Raw genomic sequence first — 21,364 nt, 5'->3', positions numbered from 1 at the left:
AGGACTTAATTAAGTGGACTGGAAACAACACACCAAACTTATGCCAGTACTGTGGCTAGAGACAAAGTCGGTGAAGATGCCCTGCCAGAGGAGCTACAAACTCTGGAAAAACAAGTAATTAAGTTTTTGAAAGTAAGAATATGAATATTCAGAACAATAATGTTGTGGCCTGTCATACCCTTTCATGAAAGAACAGTGGAATGAAGCCTGCCATAAAAAAGCGAGCTACGCGACATACAACAACAACAAAATTGTCAAATTACTAAAAGGCTTGCATTGGCAAATTGTGTCTTTTACTCTTCAGAAAGCAAAATATACTTTTGGCTTTCATTTCCGTTAATGTCTAGTGTCTAAAAGAAGCTTGTATTTTTGTTATTTCAGCAGTACAAGAGGAAATATCTTAGGGTTTCAGGGGTCTGCATGTATTGACTTTAACAATGGGGGACCTTGGGAGTTACAAAGGTTGAGAACCTACTCTAAAATAAGCACAAATCCAATAGGGAACCATCCCAAATGGGATTTTTCCTATCTTAAAAAAGAGGGCTGATATGTGAAAAGATTTTTGAAAAACAACTACAAAGCATATGGAAAAAACAATATGAGATGTGCCAAACAATAGGCGCACTTTATATAACCTGCCAATAAATAAATATCCAAATTTATCAGCAGAAAATGTAAAATTTATTCAAGGTTTGTCATAATGCATTCTGGAACTGAATGCATTGTTTGCCCAAAACAACTAATCTTATAAAGCTCAAATTCTGCAATGGCCAAAAAAGTCAGAAGCAGACTGTCTAGACAGCCTAGCATTTTAGATTTTGGAATAGAGCTAAAGAGTAAGAGCCCAATTAATATTCAGCTATTAACATACCTGCTACTCTTGTAGTACTTGAGACTCAGTCTCAAGTTCATCTGAAGTCCAAGTCTAAGCCCAAATCTTCATGGTCTTGTCATAGACTCTGGAGAATTTGGTCTTGGCCTCGACTCAGACTCAACCCTATTCCTGTCTCAGTCTGGACTTGTACTCTTAGCTGGTCTCGACTACAACACTGGGACTTGCCCTTGACATGTTGGGCCAAAGTGGTCACGTGGAACCAAAGGTTCAAGTCCAGCTGTTACATATTCCTGTGTATGTGTTATATAAAGAAAATAGCCAGAAATACCAGCAAATGTTTTGACAGTCCCTTTAAACTTGTCTCTCAGCTTTTGTCCTTTTGGTTTTTCACAGGCTCTTCCAAAAGAAGAAAAAGTAGAGGACACTGGGTGAGACTTAATCTCACAGCCGTGATGTAAGGAGGTCCAAGAGATCTCGGAAGAGGACCCTTACTGTTCTCCAGTGAAGACTATCCTCTTTCAGTCAACTACCTACAACTCAAAAAGGTTGAAAACTCCATGATCTGTGTTCCAAATTGGTGCTTGGAAAAATGTGGCATGATGGGATAAAGGAAGACTAGCACTGAATACATTGTTTTACACTTACTTGTTCATATTTCAGTTGTCTGGAACCAATCGCAAGTTGTGACCGACCCTCTTAAAAAGTCCCTCTTGTAGTTTTGTGATAAATGTGATAAAGCATTCATCGGTTTTCGTTATGTTTTTGTTGCCACAGCGTTGTACAGTAACAAAGGGTTCTTTTGGTGCTGGTGTCTCTGTGAAAAGAAAGCGCTTTTTATGTCAGTCGTCCATAATTGGATAACACTGAGGTATTTTATACCATACTGTAGCAAGGAATATTTTGTAAAGAAAGTAGATTTAGCAATAACACTTGTTTTGTCACATTCTACTGTCAAAGTATGGGTAAAAAGCGTAGAAGAACAAGGGCAAAGTTACTACAAAATTGTATCTTATGCACCATGTGACATAAGTCAGACTAAACCATAAACACTGTTTGCACAGAATGTTCTTATGAGATCACAGTGCCATTGACAGAGATTATTAGAGACATTTGGCATAGGATATTGTATGGCAGGCATATTTAAAGGTAAAGTGTGTAATTAACACCGTAATATACAAATTCAACCATAAGTAAAAACTGTAAACATTTCATTGGTATATCGAAACATTGCGCATCCAGCCAATAGCGCTTAGAGTTTGGGGCTGGACTTAATGGACTATATTTGAAAGAAACCTATTTGAAAGAAGTCCTTATTTTCACAATTTTGTTTTGCGGCACAAGTGGCGCAGAAATTACACACTTCACCTTTAACAGGTCCTGCATTCATGACAGCTGTACAGTTTTGATGCGGTTTTATGGTTGTGATGTCACTACTGAAATTAAAATCTAATTTAGAAATATTCTATTTAAGTTCAGACATAGTTGATATTATGAAATTATTTACTATGAGGACAAACAGAATGTCAAACTCAGATACATGATATCTACAAATGGAGGTAAATCATAACAGTATTTTGTTATGTTAAAGTTCTATTTTCAAGTTTATTATCTTAGAGGTTTGAAAGATTATTTTGTGGTGTTCCTTAATTATGTTATATTTTCACATAACCGACCACCTCATTCACTAGAAACATTGTCCTGTTTTGACAATCAATTTAAAAAGCAAGCGTTAATCTACAGCATTTTGTTTTATTTCCTAACATCTTTTATTGCATTTTTTTTATTTCACAGCTTCTTTCCCTCAACTCAAGCTGTCAAAAGCTGGCAAAATGTCTATCCATTGCAGTGCTGTAGTCGTACTGTTAGTTGAAGTCTTATAGAAGCAAAACTGTAAATCAGCAAGTAGTTGATGACCACAGTAATCAAAGGTAATATTGTATCTGTGTTATTGTAATTTGGTTTGATGGTTTTCCTGATGTAGGACTTTGGTAGATACTTAAATTAGTTCCTTTGTTGGTTGGTTTTTGAGTAATCTAAGACTGTGGGTAACATGTAAACGTGTCATCCTAATAGACAAAATCACACCAAGTTGATTTGTTCCTTGATTGTCAATCAATTCATTTTAATGGATTCTCTTCCCTTTTATATGTTTACTTACAGACTTTCTTATTAATGACTTGCATTTTTGAGGCTGGACAAGCTGATCTTATTATACAGTGAAAAAATACCAAGTGATATGCAATTGTTATACATATTATATTTGTATAAATAAATATATGTGCGTGTGTGCAAAGCTTCAAATCTTTGTTTCTTAACCACCATCCAGAACACCCTAGCGAATGGATAACAACCACTTACAACACTTTAGCAACCGTATACCGCAACTTCCTGGTGACCAATCAACACTGTTCAATAAACAAGAACTTATTATCATGTAATTACATTTTTAGACACAATCCGTCAGTCTCTTTTCAGTCTGCCATCAAAAATACTGAAATCTTTTGCATGGTGTTAGTGGTGTGTCGTTTCATTTGAGTGAATGATTCAATGACCCAATGACTTTCTTCATGCATTGTGATGGCATGTTTAGCACCACTATTCACATTTTCTTCAGAAAATGTACTTTGAGTCAAGTCTTCTTTGGAAAATGTTAAAGTTTTAAAGTATTCGTATACTGGTGCAAAGGTGGGAAAATACTTTTATCCACAGACACAGCTAGGTGGTTTGTTTAACAGAGGTTGAAGAAGTTAGTCATCAGGCATGCAATGGACTGATAAATAGCCCAACTGCCCTTGTCACATTGATACAGATCAACCTGACAGTGAGACTAATGCAGAAATTTGCTGGTTCTTTAGAAGGTATTATGAATTTAACACAATTTAAAGGCCTTTCAACATTTATCTTTTCAAAATTGGGGTTTCTGAAGTTTTTTTTTTAATAATCATGCTCTGTCATAGTGTTATAATCTGATATGACAATGTCATTTTGATATGACAATGTCAGAAAAGAACCCTAATATCCAAGTACACCTATAACAGTCCAACATGGCATACAACAGTTACATATTTGGGTCAATGATGTGACGGGTCTTTTTTTTTGTCCAAAGGCCTTAATAATAATAAAAAACAAAGAAATGGTATCCAAAGTATTTAAGGTATACAACTAGATTGAATCAAAAAGGTTTTAATTATATTTTGCTACATATACAGGTATTTTAAAGATTTTGAAGTGTCAAAAGGTCATTTGGTTTAACCGTCCAAAGGCCAAAACAGCCATTTCATTTGTGATTAAAATATCTTAAAATGTAATAAATGTATGTATTTTTATTCTGGCATGATTTTATAATATCATATATCAACATAGTGCAAATGGTATTAAAATTATGTGTAGAAGTCGTTGCTTTGCTATGAAAAAAAAAGAATGTCCGGAAAAATTAATTTAATTGATGTCATTTGGAGCAACCAATATGAAGGGACCATTTTGGATCAAGTCATGCGGTCAATATCATGTGACAGGATGTGACATCATTCAGACACCTGGCAAAGGACCATATGGTCATGAAGCAAAGTAACTAACTCTCTTTTATCTATTTGAAAAATTCATGTTTTCACTTGCTCATACGCATGTCTCAAAACATCAGGTCATTCGGTACAACTATAAAACATAGAAAATGTTGTAATATTTTAATTACTTGTACTAAATATAAAATGTTTGATTGTCCTTTTGCCAGCTAGCTAGCTATCATCCAGTTAGCATTGTTTGAAAATATCGTCATTCGGTATAACCAAAAGCGTAATTCGGTTAAACTCAATGACTTTTTTTGGTGATAAATTTTGTCCATCTTGTAAAATATGACAAAAGCAGTGTCAATTGATTATAAAAACCACATAATCTCATTGTTAACACTTAATAAAACTTCAAAATTATATCTTCATTATGTCTTTTTACACTTTTAAAAACCTTATATGTCACCCCTTACATTTCCAATGGAGCTGTTTCTTGAAATAACATTTGACTAATGACTACACGGGAGAAGTTTATGGGCAAGTTTCTAGGATAGGTAGGAATCACTGATGTGATCCAGTTGTTAATGTGTTTTTTAACTTCTCAAAAGAGTAAAACGTAAACGTAATCTGTCGATGTAACAGTCTCTGACAGAAAATCCACAGGGCTGAGCAAAATCCTGACAACAACAGATTATATCCATTGGAAAAACCTCTAGGACCTTTTAAAATATTTTATTTATCAGTAAGAAAAGTGCACCCAAGGCAGCACATTGATTTACTTAGATCAAAGTGGATTTGCACTCGGAACTTTAGGCCTGGTGAATTTTAAATCAGAGCTTTATCTCAGCAGATCAACACACTTTTGTGTTTTATTTCAGTTAAACTATTGTTAGACAAAACAAGAATACATGTGAGTTTATATACAGGCCTATTTAAGTCAAAGTAATTCATAAAATCTTGTGTCTGGAGTCAAAACTAGGTTTAGAATGAAACACAAAGTGGGATTTTTCTATACTAAGCAAGGGCTTAAAATATGAAATGGTCCATTAAGTCAAATTCACATTTATAGCCTTATTACTATTTATTATTAGTATTTGTCTATTTAAGATAAGTATCATAATTTATATCTAATTACAAAGATTGGTCTGACATTCAAATTGGCAGAGAAATGTGTAACAGTTATTTAAAAAAATAAACAAACAAACAAATGAAAATATGCGACAGTTGTGGAAATACATTTTTTCGGAGGGTTAGTCCAAAAGTGAGAGGAAGCAACTGAATCTCTTTAAATTTAAAGACATTTGTGTGAACTATCCCCCTTTAAGGGATAGTTCACCCTAAAATGAAAATTGAAAAAATCATTTACGTTACTCACCCTCAAGTTGTTCCAAACTTGTATAAATTTGTTCTGCTGAACACAAAGGAAGATATTTTGAAAAAAAGTTTGTAACCAGGCCGCTTTGGGGCACCATTAACTTCCATAGTAGGAAAAAAAATACTATGGAAGTCAATGTATATCTTCCTTTGAAAGAAATGTATACAGGTTTGGAACAACCTGAGGGTGAGTAAATGATGACCGAATTTTTATATTTGGGTGAACTAACTTATCCCTTTAAGAAGGGCCTTTAGTACGAAGCCGTCAGCGAAGGGCACATGATTCGGGATTGTTCGCGATTCATTTCGCATGCAATTTATTTGACAAACAATCTGGAAAATTAACCAATTATCCCCTCAAAATTGACAGATTTTGTTTTTACCAAATGGCAAAAGAAGACACAGATTAAATAAATTTGTCTTAAAGACTCAAAAGGGCTATATTCCATGTACAACATATAAGGTATATCATGTTGTAACATATCACGTTTTTACAACCGTTCAATAAATAAAAAGATAATATAGAGCAACTTACATTTTAGACAAATTGTTGTCTGTTGTTTTGTCTATTTTTGCTGCCCCAACGAAAGCAGATCCAAACGAAGCCAAAGCTAAATCGACCGTTGAGTCTCTGAGCAACCGAGCGCAGTTGTTTTGATTCATTCATGAGTCATTTTAATGAATCGTTTGATTGAGTGATTCAATGACTCGCTCATAATACGCAAGTCAATCGCATAGACTGTGGTCAATCGTCGCCACCACCTACTGGCGTAACTTTGTAACCTGCAGAAAGTCGTTACTGAAAATCACCACTAATACACAGACTGACATTTTGGACCTGTCAAGTCGTGATCTGCACAATAGTAATTGAAAGAGGAGTTTATGAGTCATGTTTTTTCTGTGTTGTATTAATAGCCCAATTAGCAAGATGCTATTTTTCTTACTTTTTCTTCTAGAAAATTAGATTGTTATACCATGGTGTACTAAATAAGCAATATAGCCTACTCATAGAAGTTAATTCAGATAGATAGCCTGTTCACATCTGCCTAGATTTATTGATAAAATGAAATCTTAACTTAAAAAGTTTCTTCCATACAAACTATATTTAATTTAGCTTTTTGTTTATGGAGCCATGAAATACTGAACACTGACAACATCTAGAGAGCCTTTGGATCCCAGGAGTCATGGCAGCTGTGTATACATGATTGTGTGTGCACTTGAGAAAATACTGCACTCTGGTGGCCAAAGGTTTTAAGTGCATTTCTGTCAATGCAGAAAGGTTCAATGAACTATATATTTTTTCTAGAGAATCTTTTTTTTTTTTTTTTGTCAAGACATTAAGATATGCACTAATACAGTAGGCTAGATTACTTTCACAGGTTTTTGTAGGTTTTGGCCTACAAAAACTTTTACCATGTGCAGTCAGAGCAGACTCGGTAGGCTATTCAATCCATGGAAGGTTCAAATCCTTTAAAAGGTTAATAATAAATCCAATATATGAGTCATTTAACGGATTACAGTAGAGCTTTAGCCATGGATATTTCCTGCGTTGCATTTGGAGTTATAGTCAGGTGGGCGACAGGATTGCTTACTGAAATTGAATCTACTGTACTTAAAGTGCTTTGAAAAACTCTTAGTGAAAGATCCTCTAATGCATTACTGAAACTCTTTATGAGAGCAAAATTGGCTCAGAGTCTGAATAGGCACCTATTAAAATGTGAAAGTAACTACTTTAATGGGGGTTGCAAGCTTTTTTTTTTACTTGGAGGTTGAGTGTTTCTCTATTTGATTCACTAACAAGGACACTAAAAAAGCAGGAGTGAACAGGGATGATTGAAACGCTAAAAAAAAAACGTAACATTGATAATATTAATGTACATAACTCTTCATATAAATGTGGATGAAGGGTAGAATCTATTTTATTGTTGTATTTCACTGTTTTTATTCATTTAATTTTATTATAATATTTTTTCCATTATCTCTTTGAGATTGTTGTTGTTAAAATTATATTACAAGATGTATTTGACATACTTTACTGTTCATTTACAATTCAAGTACAACTGTAGTTTTAATTTAATTGCATCAAATTTGATTAGGTTTTACCACTGTTGCTTGATAATACTGTATATGATTGGCACATGAATGGTCACATGACAAAAAATAATACTTGCATAAATGAATCAGGTGAAAACTTGACCCACTGATACATCTTACCCCCCTTATTATAATATTATGAGCATTAATGAAATTAAACTAATGTTCTTTCGTGCAACGACTCTCTTTCTCCTTCTCCCTCTTTCTCTCTCTCCTTCTCTCTATTCACAGACACACACACACACGCAGCACCTTGAAGTGTCAGCATATGGCCATTTGTTCATGACAATGGTATTAAGAGGGTGTGAATGATGTGTAACATTTGTTACATTGAGCAAACAGGCACACAGAGCTCATTTCCTTTCTTTCTCTCTCTTTTTTCAACATCCAACTCATCACACTATCATCTGTCCTCCTCCAACACCCATGATTTTCTAGCAGCTGACAAATGGCGTATGATTGGACCCAAGCTGCAGTCAATATTTACTGAGAGATGCAAAAAAGCACCAGGGAATTTTATTCCTCATTTGAAAAATCAAAGAGTGACAAATAGTATTATTAAATACAACTTTATTATTGAAAAAAGTCATTTTATGTGAGAATGTTCATTAAATATGACAGAAACAACATTACATGAATACAATAACAGGCATTTAAAATTATGTACAATCTTATTTACAACACAGAGATGGTCGGTTGTGGACAACATACAAAAAACAGCATTTACTAAGTACCACAGCAATTATTATTGATAAATAAAACCAAGGTCAATATAGTTAAGCTACATAGTCAGTAAAAGATCCAGTTTGTACTTTATTATTATATATTTTTATGGATAGTTTGGGTTTTTTAAGCCAGTTAAGTTAAAGACTGACCACATAAGCCAAATTATAACCAGTCCCAGAATAAATTCACAATTTTGTTTTGCACTTTTGACCATAAATTTGAGGTCAAATCTTTGGAAGTGTTCTGAATTGAGATATGAAACTACTAAATTCTTATTGGCATCCAAACGAATCCAAAATTAACATGCAATTTGAATGGCGGGTGTTCTGATTCTGCAGAGCGTTCTCTCCCTCTCACAGGACGTGGTAGACTGGTCTGTTGCTGGGACTGTCTGGAGAACTGCACTGGGAATCACTTCCAGTCGGAGAGAGAGCGACCATGTTCCTCATTCCCATTGCAACTCCCGTGTCCACAGAGGACAGCCTGTCTACGATGCTGGACAGACACTGCAAACTAGACACTCCTGGAGTTCTGTCCACCGCACTAGCTGGATTGATCAAGAAAGAGGTATTAGCAACAAACAATATATGACAAAAAGAACTCCACATAAAAAAAAAAATAATTTATATGATCTTGTTTCTTACCAGACTGTGCATCAAAGTTGTAGTTATTCCCAAAGTTTGGATTCATCTGAGGCCATACAGGACTGTTGCAGTCAACCTAAATGAAGAACACAAAAAGTTCCATCAGCATACATAAATATAAAGCAATGAACATGGTGTATATGAGACATGGGTTCCTCTACAACAACTCGAGCATCACTGGAGCTACGAGCAGCGAATGAGCAGCACTGCTTGGTCCGTGCGCTTCACTGTATCTCTTTCTTTCACAGGCTGGTTATTTTGCGAGGGACTCCCACGCTACGCTGGGCTTCAGGCGTGGCGAATTGATTGAGTCAGTGGAAGCCACACCAGTTTGTGCAAGATGACACTTTCTCCGAGTAAATCTGCAGAAAATCCTGGCAGCAGCGCAACTCATGCAGTCAGTCAGGAATGCAGCACGGCCGCCACTTTCCTGCCAGTCTCTGTTGGCTGGATTTACTGAGGCTTTATTCGGCTATAAAGAGTCCAGTGGGAAAGCCATTACTTTATCCACCATTCTTAAACCCTGTACTGAGATTTTGTCATAAATGTTTTGTGAATCAATCTCACATTGTTTGTAACATTGCTGTTTAACTTCTTGGCCAGGTCACACTTGTGGAAGACATTTTAATCTCAATAAAAGTTCTACTTGATTCAAGGTTTACTAACTCACGCTTAGAACAATTACATCCAGAAGTCTTGCCCTTGTCAACCAATGACTAGCAATCTTTCCTATGCCACTCTAGCAGATTTATTCAAGTATTTTATTCAAATATATAAATGCCTAACTAACTACCCAAATGTTTTGTCAGGTAACCTAAAACTGTGCTTCATGTGGTAACATATGAATTACTTTTTGCAGTGTTGTCTTTGTCAACAAATGATTAGCAAAAATATTAGCATCAAGCTAAATTAGCAAAACTACATGGCTCTTTCTATATTATGAGAACCAAATCAAAGTATATGCCCAAGTTTATATAAAAATCATAATAATATAAATATAAATCATACCAGTGTTAGCAAAATTCATCTGAGCGTCATTAGCAAACGTGTATTGAAAAGAAAACCCGTATGATAAACAGTAGCTATATTACTGGTCAAGTTAGCACTGAAACAGATGCAACTAATAATATTATTTAATAAACTCTGATTATTTTTGATTTCAACATTCCACATATACTGCAGATTTCTTTAAGTTCCCTGACAAACAGCTGTAAGCTTATATCATAGCGTATAAAAGGAGCCAGATGTGGGCAGCAATTTGTTGTTGTCATGCTGAGACTGAGGCAGCCCTGACTCCATTTGATGGATAAAATCCCCTGTGTGCTATTGAGATAAAATATGAAGACGAAAACATGGGGAGACAAGTACAAAGACCTTGTCTAGATAAAAAACAAAAAGATGAAAACCTCAAAAATCTACATTCAAAAGGCTTTTTCTGGATATCCCTGACCTTCAATTCCCTTTGAGTTTTGGTAGACTATCAATATAATGTCTATCAATGTAAAGCCCACATATGGCATGAAAAAATAAGAGCAATATTTACCATGCTTTCAGAACAGCTTGAGGAGGGGCTGGCAGGCTCAGAGCTGCTTTCCATAGGCAGGCTGTAGTAGTTTTCCACCTGTTCCCTAAGCAGCTCCTGAAGGCTCTCGATGTACTGGATGGCGTTCCTCAGGATCTCCACCTTGGGAAGACGCTGGCTGGGGTTTGCCGAGGTGCAGCGCCGTAGTGCCTCAAACGCGTGGTTCACCTTCTTCAGCCTGCGGCGCTCCCTCATGGTGGCGGCTCTCCGGCGGTCCACCGTACTGGCTTTGCGCTTACAAGCTTTGCAGGCCCACTGCAGACAGTGACCCGGCTGGTGCGGAGCCCCGGGGGCCCTGACGTGCTCGTCCTCCTCAGATCCAGCCAGTTCCCCCCCGGGGCCGAAGTCCAAAGCTTCAGGGGATGAGGCACAGGTGCTGTCGTAGAAGATCTGGGATGTGGAGAATACGTCCATGATTGGTGTGATGTAGGAGATCTGTGAAGGGGCGACCTCTGAGTGATGTGGTTGCTCTGGTGCCATACGGCCCTTCTTATATGCCGGGGCCCACACTGGTCAGCCCTAATGACCGTGCCCCATTGGCCAAGGCAGGGCTCAGCGACCCCCCTTCCCTCACCACCCAAACCCAACACCCCTACTGAGTTTCCCACATCTGTGTGGAGGGGTGGTTTCTCACTCAGTTCAACAGCGTGACGGTCATTACAAGAGGGAATTATCATCAATAAACATTCATGTGCAGAAACTCTTGCTTTAGAAGTCTACTTTAGATCTTAATTTACTTACTTTAGGTTTTTTTTTTTTTCACTTTATTCGTCAAACGTACAGATTTTTATTTGTACTTTCTCACATGTTGTCCTGCATTGTGTCCAAGACTTGTATCGATTATTAAAAGTCTTGAAAAAGATTGTGAAAAAGATTTCAGTGAAAGATTTCAATGAAAGTTCTACCTGATTGGGGACCCTGAAAAAATTGAGAGATGAGTTTCATTTTAGTTTGCCCTAAGTAATGATGTATTAAAAATGAAACAAAACAAATAGCGTATATGTCATTTCTATTACCTCAAAACGAAATGGTCAAGAATGACTCCAGTGTTTGCTGGCTAATTTTACGCTTGAGGAATAAGCAGCGTTGCAGATGTGGCCCAGCTGTAAGGGCTGGTGTTGCGTTTCAGAGGCACACACTCACACAGATATACAACTCAAGATCCGGACAGTGGATGAAGGTGTCAGAGGCAGCATGTCCATGTTAGTTAACGCTCATTAAATTTCTAAGCAGCTCATTAGTGACTGCGTGGCAAGATTTCTGCTTCTCTTTGCTATTAGGGTGAAATTGAATCTCATTATTATTATATATATATATATATATATATATATATATATATATATATATATATATATATATATATATATATAAGGGAGCTGGGTAGTTCACTGTAAAACATTACAGCACCATTAAGTTATTTGAACTTATTTCTTCTCTTTAACTCCAACTGTCATGACAAGTTTTGGGTTTTGAACTCAAGTTTATAAGTTTTTAAAAATTAAACTTAAAGAAATCCATTGTCGTGACTATTTGTGAGTTTAAATGAAGATGTTTAGTTGAGTGCATTCACATTTTTAAGGCAGCAGGTGATCTTTCATTTCTTAGTTTAACCAGCTTAAACTTGTGTTTAGTGTTGTAAGTGTTGACATGACAGCAGTGTACTACTGCTTTTATATAAATGTACTAAAATTAATTTGTCACATTAAATGACTATACATTAAAAATTCATATTTTTTCTGACCTAAAATCATAATGTTGAAGAGAGAAGTTAAATTGTCAATTGTGCATGATTAATGATTTTGTGACATTTATATGTATATTTTACATATACACATATAACAACATTCTATTTTTTTAAAGGGTAAATTACATTAAAAATTACTTTTCTAACTATGAGTGGCCTTTCCCCTGCCCAAACACTCTAAAAATGATGGGTTAAAAACAACCCAAGTTGGGTTAAATATGTACAAACCCAGCGATTGGGTTGTTTTGACCCAGTGGTTGGGTTAAATGTTTATTTATCTCAACTATTGTTTAAAAATCAGTATATTGCTTGCTTAAAATGAACCCAAAAATAGTATTTATATATTTATTTATTTTTATATATTATGATAATTAACATTTATCACTGTTTAATAAATAAGAATTAAATAGTAAACATTTATTAAATTGCTTATTAATAAATGTTCATCTTTTGATTATAATGTTGCCTCTATAATTATGTGTCTGGTTTTTTATTTTATTTTATTTATTTTTTTCAAAACTATTTTGGGTTCATTTTAAGCCAGCCATATAGTGATTTTAAACAATATTTGAGTTAAATAAAACTATCCAGGTTGGTATAAACTTTTAATTCAACCACTGGGTCAAAACAACCCAATCGCTGGGTTTGTCCATATTTAACCCAACTCATGTTGCTTTTAACCCAGCATTTTTTAGAGTGAACATTATTAAAAATACTTTACAAATCAAAAGAAATTACAAGAATTTTTAAAAAGCATTAAAATCAATGAATCAATTTTTTACTTTTCCCAAAGACCTGAAATAATTGACAGCTGACTGTCCAGTTTTTTCTCCAAAAACTGAAATATGCCTTTACCATCACACAGAATCAGAAATCCACACAATTACAGTTAATACCAGAATCCTTTCAAGGCCATGATCACATGCGTGCACATACTGTATTAGCATTTGAGTAGCATATACTGTATAGGTATGTATGAGGAAACTTGAAATTTGAGTATTTATTTGCATAGCAACTTGTTAGATTACAGTTTTAATTTAATCAACTTCAAGTTACGCGAATAACACTTACAAATGGTGCGTAAAGGCAGTTGCGCAATAAAAACACATATAGTTTATAACCGTAACACTGATCAAGTGTCTTAAAATCACCGTCTATTGCTGTATAGAGGTCATTACTCGAGCCATCAGTGTTGACAGCTAATAAAGATACAATGCGGATATTTCTCACAACGTGCTAAAACGTTTGGCCTCTCTAGTGTCTGGGAACCGCGCGCACCTAAGAAAACACGGAGAGCCGGTGTAGATTGTATTGCGCACAGCTGAAGAAGACATTGGCCAGGGATAATCCTGCTTAGCTGTCGTTCAGATCAAAGACAATTGACTGTTAACAACATGGACAACGAGAAAACCTGACAGCAGTCGATAACTGAGTCCAACTCAGATTGCGTAAGCATATGGTGAACGCGCAAGACGGCTGCGATGAGTGAGCGCACAAACCTGCTCTGAGATTTGGGAACATCGCGATGTCTCTGGGGAACTTCGGGGCTTTTCTGATGCTTTTTGTCAAGGGTCAGGAACTGTGTTAAGTGTAGGGCAGAGGGTGAGAGTTAATGTTTCTTTCCTGTGTGGGCTCTCAGTTTTATTTTCTCTTAGTGTTTTTAGGAATACATGAGCAATTCAAATTCTCATTTATTTGATTCCTTTTTGATTCACCCACTTCATTTCAAACTGCACAGTTTTTCCATTTAGACTGAGTCACCATGACTACACAATGATGTTATGATTTTATTAAATATATTGGGTTATTGTTGCATTCACTGCAGTAAAATGTTTGAGGAAAATAATGAAAAGACATGAGTTTTCTCCAGCCTCATGTTTTTTTCTCCAGCCTCCTTCTGCCTGCCAAGACCAGCCATTGGCTGCACTTTTTCCATCAGCAATAACAGTATCATATTTGATCACATGATCAGATGGTGTGATTGGCAACAGCATTTGTCTGGCAGCTAGAGGAAGTATTCTGTAAGCTCAAGTGATGTGGGATATCAGAATGGCTCCATAACTGAGTATTCAAAGGAATGTCAGTAAATCTCATCTTTTCTCTTCCAAAACACAACTTTAATCCAAAGTTTAGCTTTAGTTGCATGTCCCCATGTTCTCATCTCAAAATAACCGACTTTGCATTATAGGACTTTGCATTAAAAAAAAAAAGGATGGGTTGTTTGAACCCATGTTTGGGTCAAAAATGGAGGACAAACCCAACCGTTGGGTTTAAAAATGTAAAAACCAATGTTTGGGTTTGTCCATATTTGACCCAAACATAGGTTAAAACTGTCAGGGTTCTGTCTAGTTTATTTCTTGGTTTTGTGACAGAGCTCTGACACTCAACACAACAACCCAGCATTTTTTTAGAGTGTGTATAGATAGATAAATAGATAGATTTGGGTAAAATATGGATAAACCCAATGTTTGGGTTTGTCTATATTTTACCAAATCTGGCTTGAAACATTGTATAAGTGTATTATATAGTTTGTGTCCATTTTTATTTCTGAACAGGAATTTTATATAAAGCATCTAAGAGATAGTTGATGCTTAAATTAAGCCTCCATTAAGTCTCTCGAGGCTTCTGAGCAATAAAATGTTCCTCTGGGATGATTCCCAGATGGCATGATGCTATAATCACATTCATTGTGCCTCCCTTTGATGGTAACTAGTGACACATTTGTAGTTGTTATGTATTTCAGAGTTCATATGCAAATCAAGTAACAAATCTGTCAAGACCTTCTCTCTCCTGATGGAGTCGGGCATCATGACTAAGAAAGAACCAAATAAAATCACACCATCTCTGAGATCCTATTAAAACAACACTGTAGACAGAGCTATCTGGTTACAGTCTGGCTCACTAAGAGGAGAGCAATGAATCTCTTTGAAGTCTCCCAATTGTAATGCCATATAACTTATCAGACAATCACCCGACGTCTGCAGTCGCCAAAGCAGCGGATTTAGCATTGTTTATACTCATTAGGCGTGTCAAATAACATGCTGATATTTTCATATAAAAATTATTTTGCTTAATATTCAACAAAAAACGTATTTCAGATAAATGCTTGAACTTTTCATCAAATGATCCTTTAAAAAAGTGTATCACAGTTTCTACAAAAATATTAAGCAGCACAACTGTTTGAAATCAGCATATTAGAATGATTTCTGAAGGATCATGTGACACTGAAGACTGGAGTAATGATGCTTAAAATTCAGCTTTGATCACAGGAATACATTTCATTTTAAAATATACTATACAAATCAGTTATTTTAAATTGTAATAATATTTCAATATTTCACTGTATTTTTGATCAAATAAATACATAAGAGTAAGCAAATTATTTCAAATTTTTAAAAAAAATCTTACCGACCCCTCATTTTTTGAATGGTAATGTACATATTAAGAACACTGTAAAAGACTGTAAAAATGCTACGGTAAAAAACAGTTAATTAGTTTACAGAAAGTTTCTGTACTATATACGGTGATAATAGATCTAACGGTACATTTGATTTAATTTTACGGTAAAATACTGTTAAATTTACAGTTTTTGGAAATGAAAAATAAAAAGTCATTGAATAATTTACAGTGAAAAACCATAAATTGACATTCCCACAATTCCCTGCGTGACACATTTGATGTATTTTCGTTGAAATAACTCTGTTTCTTCTTAGTTTTTTCTAATCAGTTATGTACATTAGGGTTTTATGTTACATCTAATGTTGTTAAATTAATGTTTATTGCATTTTTAAAATTACCATGATGGTGTTTAGTGTTTATATGAATGACACTGTGCATATATTAGTATTGTCCTCCTCAGCTTGTGGAAAAGCTGCTTGTGATGAACTTTGATTCATCATGTGACTCTCAGCACCACTGTGATTGGTGGTTGTCAGTGTACTACAAAGTTACAAAACAGATATTAGTACTTCAATAGGTTGGTAAATTAACATTATATCAGTTAATGAAATACTTTTTTTTTTTACCGTAAAATTTTTTTTAACAGTGAATAAACAGCTATGAACCATAATTCTAACAACATAAACCTTGAAATTATATGGTTTTGAACTGTAAAATAGGCAGTACACTAAGTGCTGTCCTGTAAAACCTAAAACTTTGCTACCGTATTTTTTACGGTAAAGTTCTGGCAACCACAGCTGCCATTTATTTACCGTAATTTTTTTTCCCCAGTACTTTCTGAAGTGATATTTTACATCGATAACCACATTTTATTAAAAATCCCAGCATAGTAAGTTTGCATAGTATGTAATGAAATCTGAATTTACTCCTTACGGCCTTGTTTCCCAGATGTGAGCTATGTGCAGGTCACTGGTCATTCCGAGTCATTTGAGAGTTTGAGTACATAAGTTAACTTGTGTCTGTGATGAGGTCAAAGGTGGTAGTGTGTTAAATGGAAAGATCAGAGAGCCGGTCCTGACAGACAGCACACTGTGCAAGATGGAATTGCCGCAGTGGAACTTGGGAACACCAACAAATCAACTCTACCGATGGATAATTGCCAAGCACACACACATTCACACTTTATTAAACCTGACCAATGAATGCAATGCAACCCAATGCTTCATTCAAGGGGAAAACCCTCGCAGCCTGTAACATTATGATAGCTGTCATGTTGCTTACAGCTTTGCAATATTTTCCCCTGACCAACCTTCTACTTCTGATCACGAGATAGTTGGTGGGTTTCATTGCAACCAATCCTGAGTCCTGCCCTGCCAGCTGGAACTAACAGGCAAGGCCAGGGCTATTTCAGGGCAAGTCATACTTTAACACTCCGTTAATGCTCGTAAATCTGGGAGAGCTGCTGGCTTGACTGGTCAAGGCTGGTGGTGGAATATACGGAGGGCTTTTAATTCAATGGGTTTTAATGAGGACATTTGGTGGCCAGCCATCTTTGCGAGCTACACATACCTGTTACCTTCAGCTTGGGACCTTTAAGTAAATGCTACGACTCAAAATAGATTCAGCTGAACAAGTATGAAGATTTTACATAGGTGCTAAATTAATTTAAAGCTTAACAAGGTCGAAATGTCTGCATTGTTCAAGGCACAATATGTAGATTTTCGCCGCTAGTGGTCGCCTATTCAAAACAAAGGCGTAGCTTGATGACGCCGAGATTGAGCGCGGAATTATAGTAGATGACGTCTTCACCCCACAGCCGGTGGAAAAGAATCAGGATGGGACTCGGACAGAAATCATGTTCATGGATGAGATTATTAACGAGGCCGCTGGAGCGATTGCTAATGAGAGATGAGCGTGAAACATGGCTTGAAAGAAGCTGAACTTTAATTATGCCGCAGTTGTCGCTTCCGCTTCTTCTGGTCAGTGTGGGGTAATGCAGCGCTGTTTATCATATTAGATACATTTGTGTGTTGAAAATGATGTTATATATAACGTTACTCTGTGTGTTTGCTCAGCGGCTGCTATGAGACACTTGTTGCACACTGCAGTAAGCTAACTTGATATTAGAATATCATATTAATAAATGCTTAATAAATGTTTAATAAATTTTAAAACATTCTATGATGGACTAAACATTTTGAGCTATATAACAATGATTAGGTTTCTGTCTATAAATGTATCCAAGCAGTTGTTTCCTTGCCTAATAAAAATATAATATATTAAAGCGTCTTTGGTGTTTCCGTGGTTTCTACAAAAAATAGAGGTTAATAAAAAAAAAAATAGAGGTAATATAAATCGAGGATAACACGGGTATGATGTCATTGACAGGCGACACACAGACACTGTCCGCCTCCTGGTTAAATTGGCTAATTTCTCTGGATTTAAACATTCTTGGAAACATTTGGGAAAATGGAAGTATTAACAAAATATATAACACTGTTCTAGTGTTTTTTCGATATATTTCAATCCAAAAATCTTACATATTGTGCCTTTAATGCTTAATTGAAGGCAGGTAGGCTATATTTTGAAATCACAAGGGAGTATTTCTGATGCAGGTACATAAAAAGCTCAAAATCTCCAGTAAAATTATTAAAAAAATCTGATAACAGTAAATTAAATAAATAACAATGATTTTTTAATAAATAAAAACATGTAGTACAACTTTAAATTTTTAAATGTTTAATGTTGGAAAGATATACAATAGTGATCAAGTGCTCTTTCTTTTTTGTTCATTTATAAAATAATTTAAGTAACAGCAATATATTACAAAATATGTACATTTTAGGAAGACCACATAAATTGACAGGAATCATTTTGCTGATATTAATGACCCTTAAATGAACCTGGAATTACCTGCAGCAACTACACTGAATGGTCAATTATGAAAAAGAAATCATATTTGATTGGAACACTTCATAATATTTGCAATGTAATAAAAACATTATTTTACGCAATGCTTAACAGATCACATAGTTACATTACATAGAAATTATATGAATATTTCACATATTTTCATAAATATATATTTTTTTAGATTGAACATGACCTGTTATGCATTATATAAGGATGCTTGTTAATGACTTATTTTTGAAAGTGATTTATGAAAGTGTCGCCTATTACATTTAAAACATTCACACTAGCTCATGGAAATAAATACAAGTCGGAAATGTGAGGTGGGATGCTTGAGCTTCACTTTTCTGAGATCTGGTCGGGACATCGAGCTTTCGTCTCTTCAGTGGAAATGCTGTCAACAATCGAGGAGAGGCGACGAAGGCTGCTGGATGCTGAAGACTCCGCCGCGGCTCCTGGAACACACGTTAGGCATGGATCATTTCGCTCAGAGAAACAAGCGTAGAAAAGTACGTGAAATTACGCAAGTGAGAATTACATGCAGAAAAGTGCGGAAAGACAATTAATGACAGTTACAGGGAATTATGTATGAAAAAATCCGCACAGAGAATTACGCGCAGACAATTATTCCCCCTACAAAGTCAAAACGCACTACACCGACATTGGAAATTAGAAGAATTTCTTCATAGTTTCTGATTCAATTTTGTTGAGAGAACACGAGATTAAGATCATAGTGTATTTGCTGCGTTTTTTTAGGGCACAATCATGCGCAAATACAGACCATTACGCACATCATCAGCACATGGAACATCAATGACCAGCAACTTAAGACCATAATTAAATGTTCTTAATGTTAAAACTTTATGTAAGCTTCGTCTCTCGATACCAACCTTCTCTGTGACCGGCCATCTGGGAATTGGAATGATCTGGATTCCCCTGCCAGTTCTGGCAGGTCTTTTTCCAATGATACTCATTGGGAGCCACCTGAACAGGCAATCATGATGGTAAACATTAATATTACTCTTAATTTAATTTTAGCAATTAATATCAATAATCATTAGTTGGAAGCAGACATGTGGCACCACGTGGATCCAGCTGCTGTCAGAGCACATGGATCGGTTGCATTGGCTCGGTTTTGTTCTTACATGGTTTTCTTTCACGTTGTATGTGTAAGGGTCACTGTCAGAGTTCTGTTCTTGCTCATCCAGCGTATGCAACAGGTCCTGCAGTTTCTCGATGTAGTTTATTGCGCTGCGTAAAATCTCCACTTTGGGCAGCCTCTGGTTTGGATTGGGCACCGTCTTTTTCTTTAGCGCGTCAAACGCCTCGTTGATCTTTTTGAGCCGCCTTCTCTCTCTCAGAGTGGCGGCCTTCCGCCGGTCGGTGGGCGCAGATTTTCTTTTACAGATCTTACAAGCCCACATGAGACACTGACCATCGCAGTGCGGCTGGAGCCCCGGCGGCGCGAGGACGTGTTCCTCTCCGCTGCTCTCGCACCCTGTCTCGGACGGGACTGGATCCTGTCCCTGGGACAAAGGGCTGTCATTACCCTCATAGAGTGGGGACACTCCAGGCATATCCAAGGTCCCATGGTCCCCCTCAAGATAACGTAAATCGTTGAAAAAATAAGTGTTGGTCTCAAACAGGTCCATCATGTTGTTGTAGGCTGTTTTGACAGTAAGACTGTTGGCATTTAAATAGCCCTGTGACACAAGTCAGGGGACTTAAATATAGAATGTGAAATTCTATCCAGTGCTTAGCTGTTGCAGGGCTTCAGACTCATTTCAATAGGCCTTTAGGAACACTGGAGTCGGAGTGAGAAATAAAGGAGACACTTTACATTACATTGTCCATGTTACATATGTCTGCAATATATATATATATATATATATATATGCTGTAACATGCTATATGCTGGGTAACGTAGATTACTTACAAACTGTAGTCAGTTAGCGATGCATTTGTGTAAGAAAAATATCCATATTTAACAAATTATAAAGTAAAATATTTCGCTTCCGCCAGACCACCTACCGTATTCAACTTACAAAGAAAATGTAACTGACGTCGCGTCAATTATGCTTTTTTCGTAAGTTGAATACGGAAGGCATAGGACATAGCGTGAGCCTTTTGAGCCGTGAGAGGCATTACACTTTCTTTGCAATGCCTGGCTCACACTACAGGGGTTTTAGGCCGATTTATGCCCGATTTTCCCCTTCCGAGAATCAGAGAAAAAATTTTGTCGAGGACCTCGATCGGCTCCGATGTTCGGCGCAGATAGAGAATACGAACCGACGTCATGCCGCGTTGCGTGCCGGGGCGGCGCCGCCATTTTGACAGTATCGCCCCCTATTACTTGCACTGAAATTAATACGGATACTTGCTTACCTTTTGTTTTGTTTCTGCCATTAAGTGGAATATTCACATTTTTAATGGTATCGTTTGCAGGTAACAGAAGCTATTTTATAGCATCGCATGATAATTGTATTTTTTTTTCCACTGAAGTTTTGTAGAATTTCGTTTACAATGTTCATCTTACCATGTCGCACGCTG

At 36.2% G+C, this 21,364-nt stretch overlaps 3 protein-coding genes across 5 annotated transcripts in view; all 3 read right to left on the bottom strand.

Annotated features, from left to right (window-relative positions):
• acss3 (acyl-CoA synthetase short chain family member 3) overlaps positions 1 to 6,393 on the bottom strand; it is a 162,349-nt gene extending 155,956 nt beyond the window's left edge. Inside the window, exons 1-2 of one of the 3 annotated variants that reach the window (XM_048157053.1) lie at positions 6,251 to 6,388; positions 1,481 to 1,649 (exon numbers count right to left, since the gene is read on the bottom strand). In XM_048157053.1, coding sequence (XP_048013010.1) covers positions 1,481 to 1,488 — 8 coding nt within the window. In that variant the 5' untranslated portion in view covers positions 1,489 to 1,649; positions 6,251 to 6,388. Of the gene's footprint in view, positions 1 to 871; positions 992 to 1,480; positions 1,650 to 6,250 lie in introns of those variants that run through there. The other 2 variants (XM_048157049.1, XM_048157051.1) reach the window with 2 other exon arrangements.
• Positions 6,394 to 8,362: 1,969 nt separating this feature from the next.
• Positions 8,363 to 11,722, bottom strand: myf5 (myogenic factor 5). The gene is made up of 3 exons (XM_048157171.1): positions 10,723 to 11,722; positions 9,180 to 9,255; positions 8,363 to 9,082 (listed from the first exon to the last, which is right to left on the bottom strand). Exons 1-3 carry the CDS (start codon positions 11,239 to 11,241, stop codon positions 8,889 to 8,891), a joined length of 789 nt encoding a protein of 262 aa, XP_048013128.1. The 5' UTR covers positions 11,242 to 11,722; the 3' UTR covers positions 8,363 to 8,888.
• Positions 11,723 to 18,626: 6,904 nt separating this feature from the next.
• Positions 18,627 to 20,573, bottom strand: myf6 (myogenic factor 6). Its single transcript, XM_048157159.1, has 3 exons — positions 19,960 to 20,573; positions 19,705 to 19,798; positions 18,627 to 19,269 (listed from the first exon to the last, which is right to left on the bottom strand). The coding sequence occupies exons 1-3, from the start codon at positions 20,467 to 20,469 to the stop codon at positions 19,154 to 19,156; spliced, it is 720 nt and encodes a 239-aa protein (XP_048013116.1). The 5' UTR covers positions 20,470 to 20,573; the 3' UTR covers positions 18,627 to 19,153.
• Between the last annotated feature and the right edge of the window lie 791 nt (positions 20,574 to 21,364).

Source organism: Megalobrama amblycephala, linkage group LG14, assembly GCF_018812025.1.
Source record: "Megalobrama amblycephala isolate DHTTF-2021 linkage group LG14, ASM1881202v1, whole genome shotgun sequence".
In the NCBI taxonomy this organism is placed as follows: domain Eukaryota; kingdom Metazoa; phylum Chordata; class Actinopteri; order Cypriniformes; family Xenocyprididae; genus Megalobrama; species Megalobrama amblycephala.
Note: the sequence above shows the minus strand (reverse complement) of the source record. Positions and strands in the feature narration are given on the sequence as shown.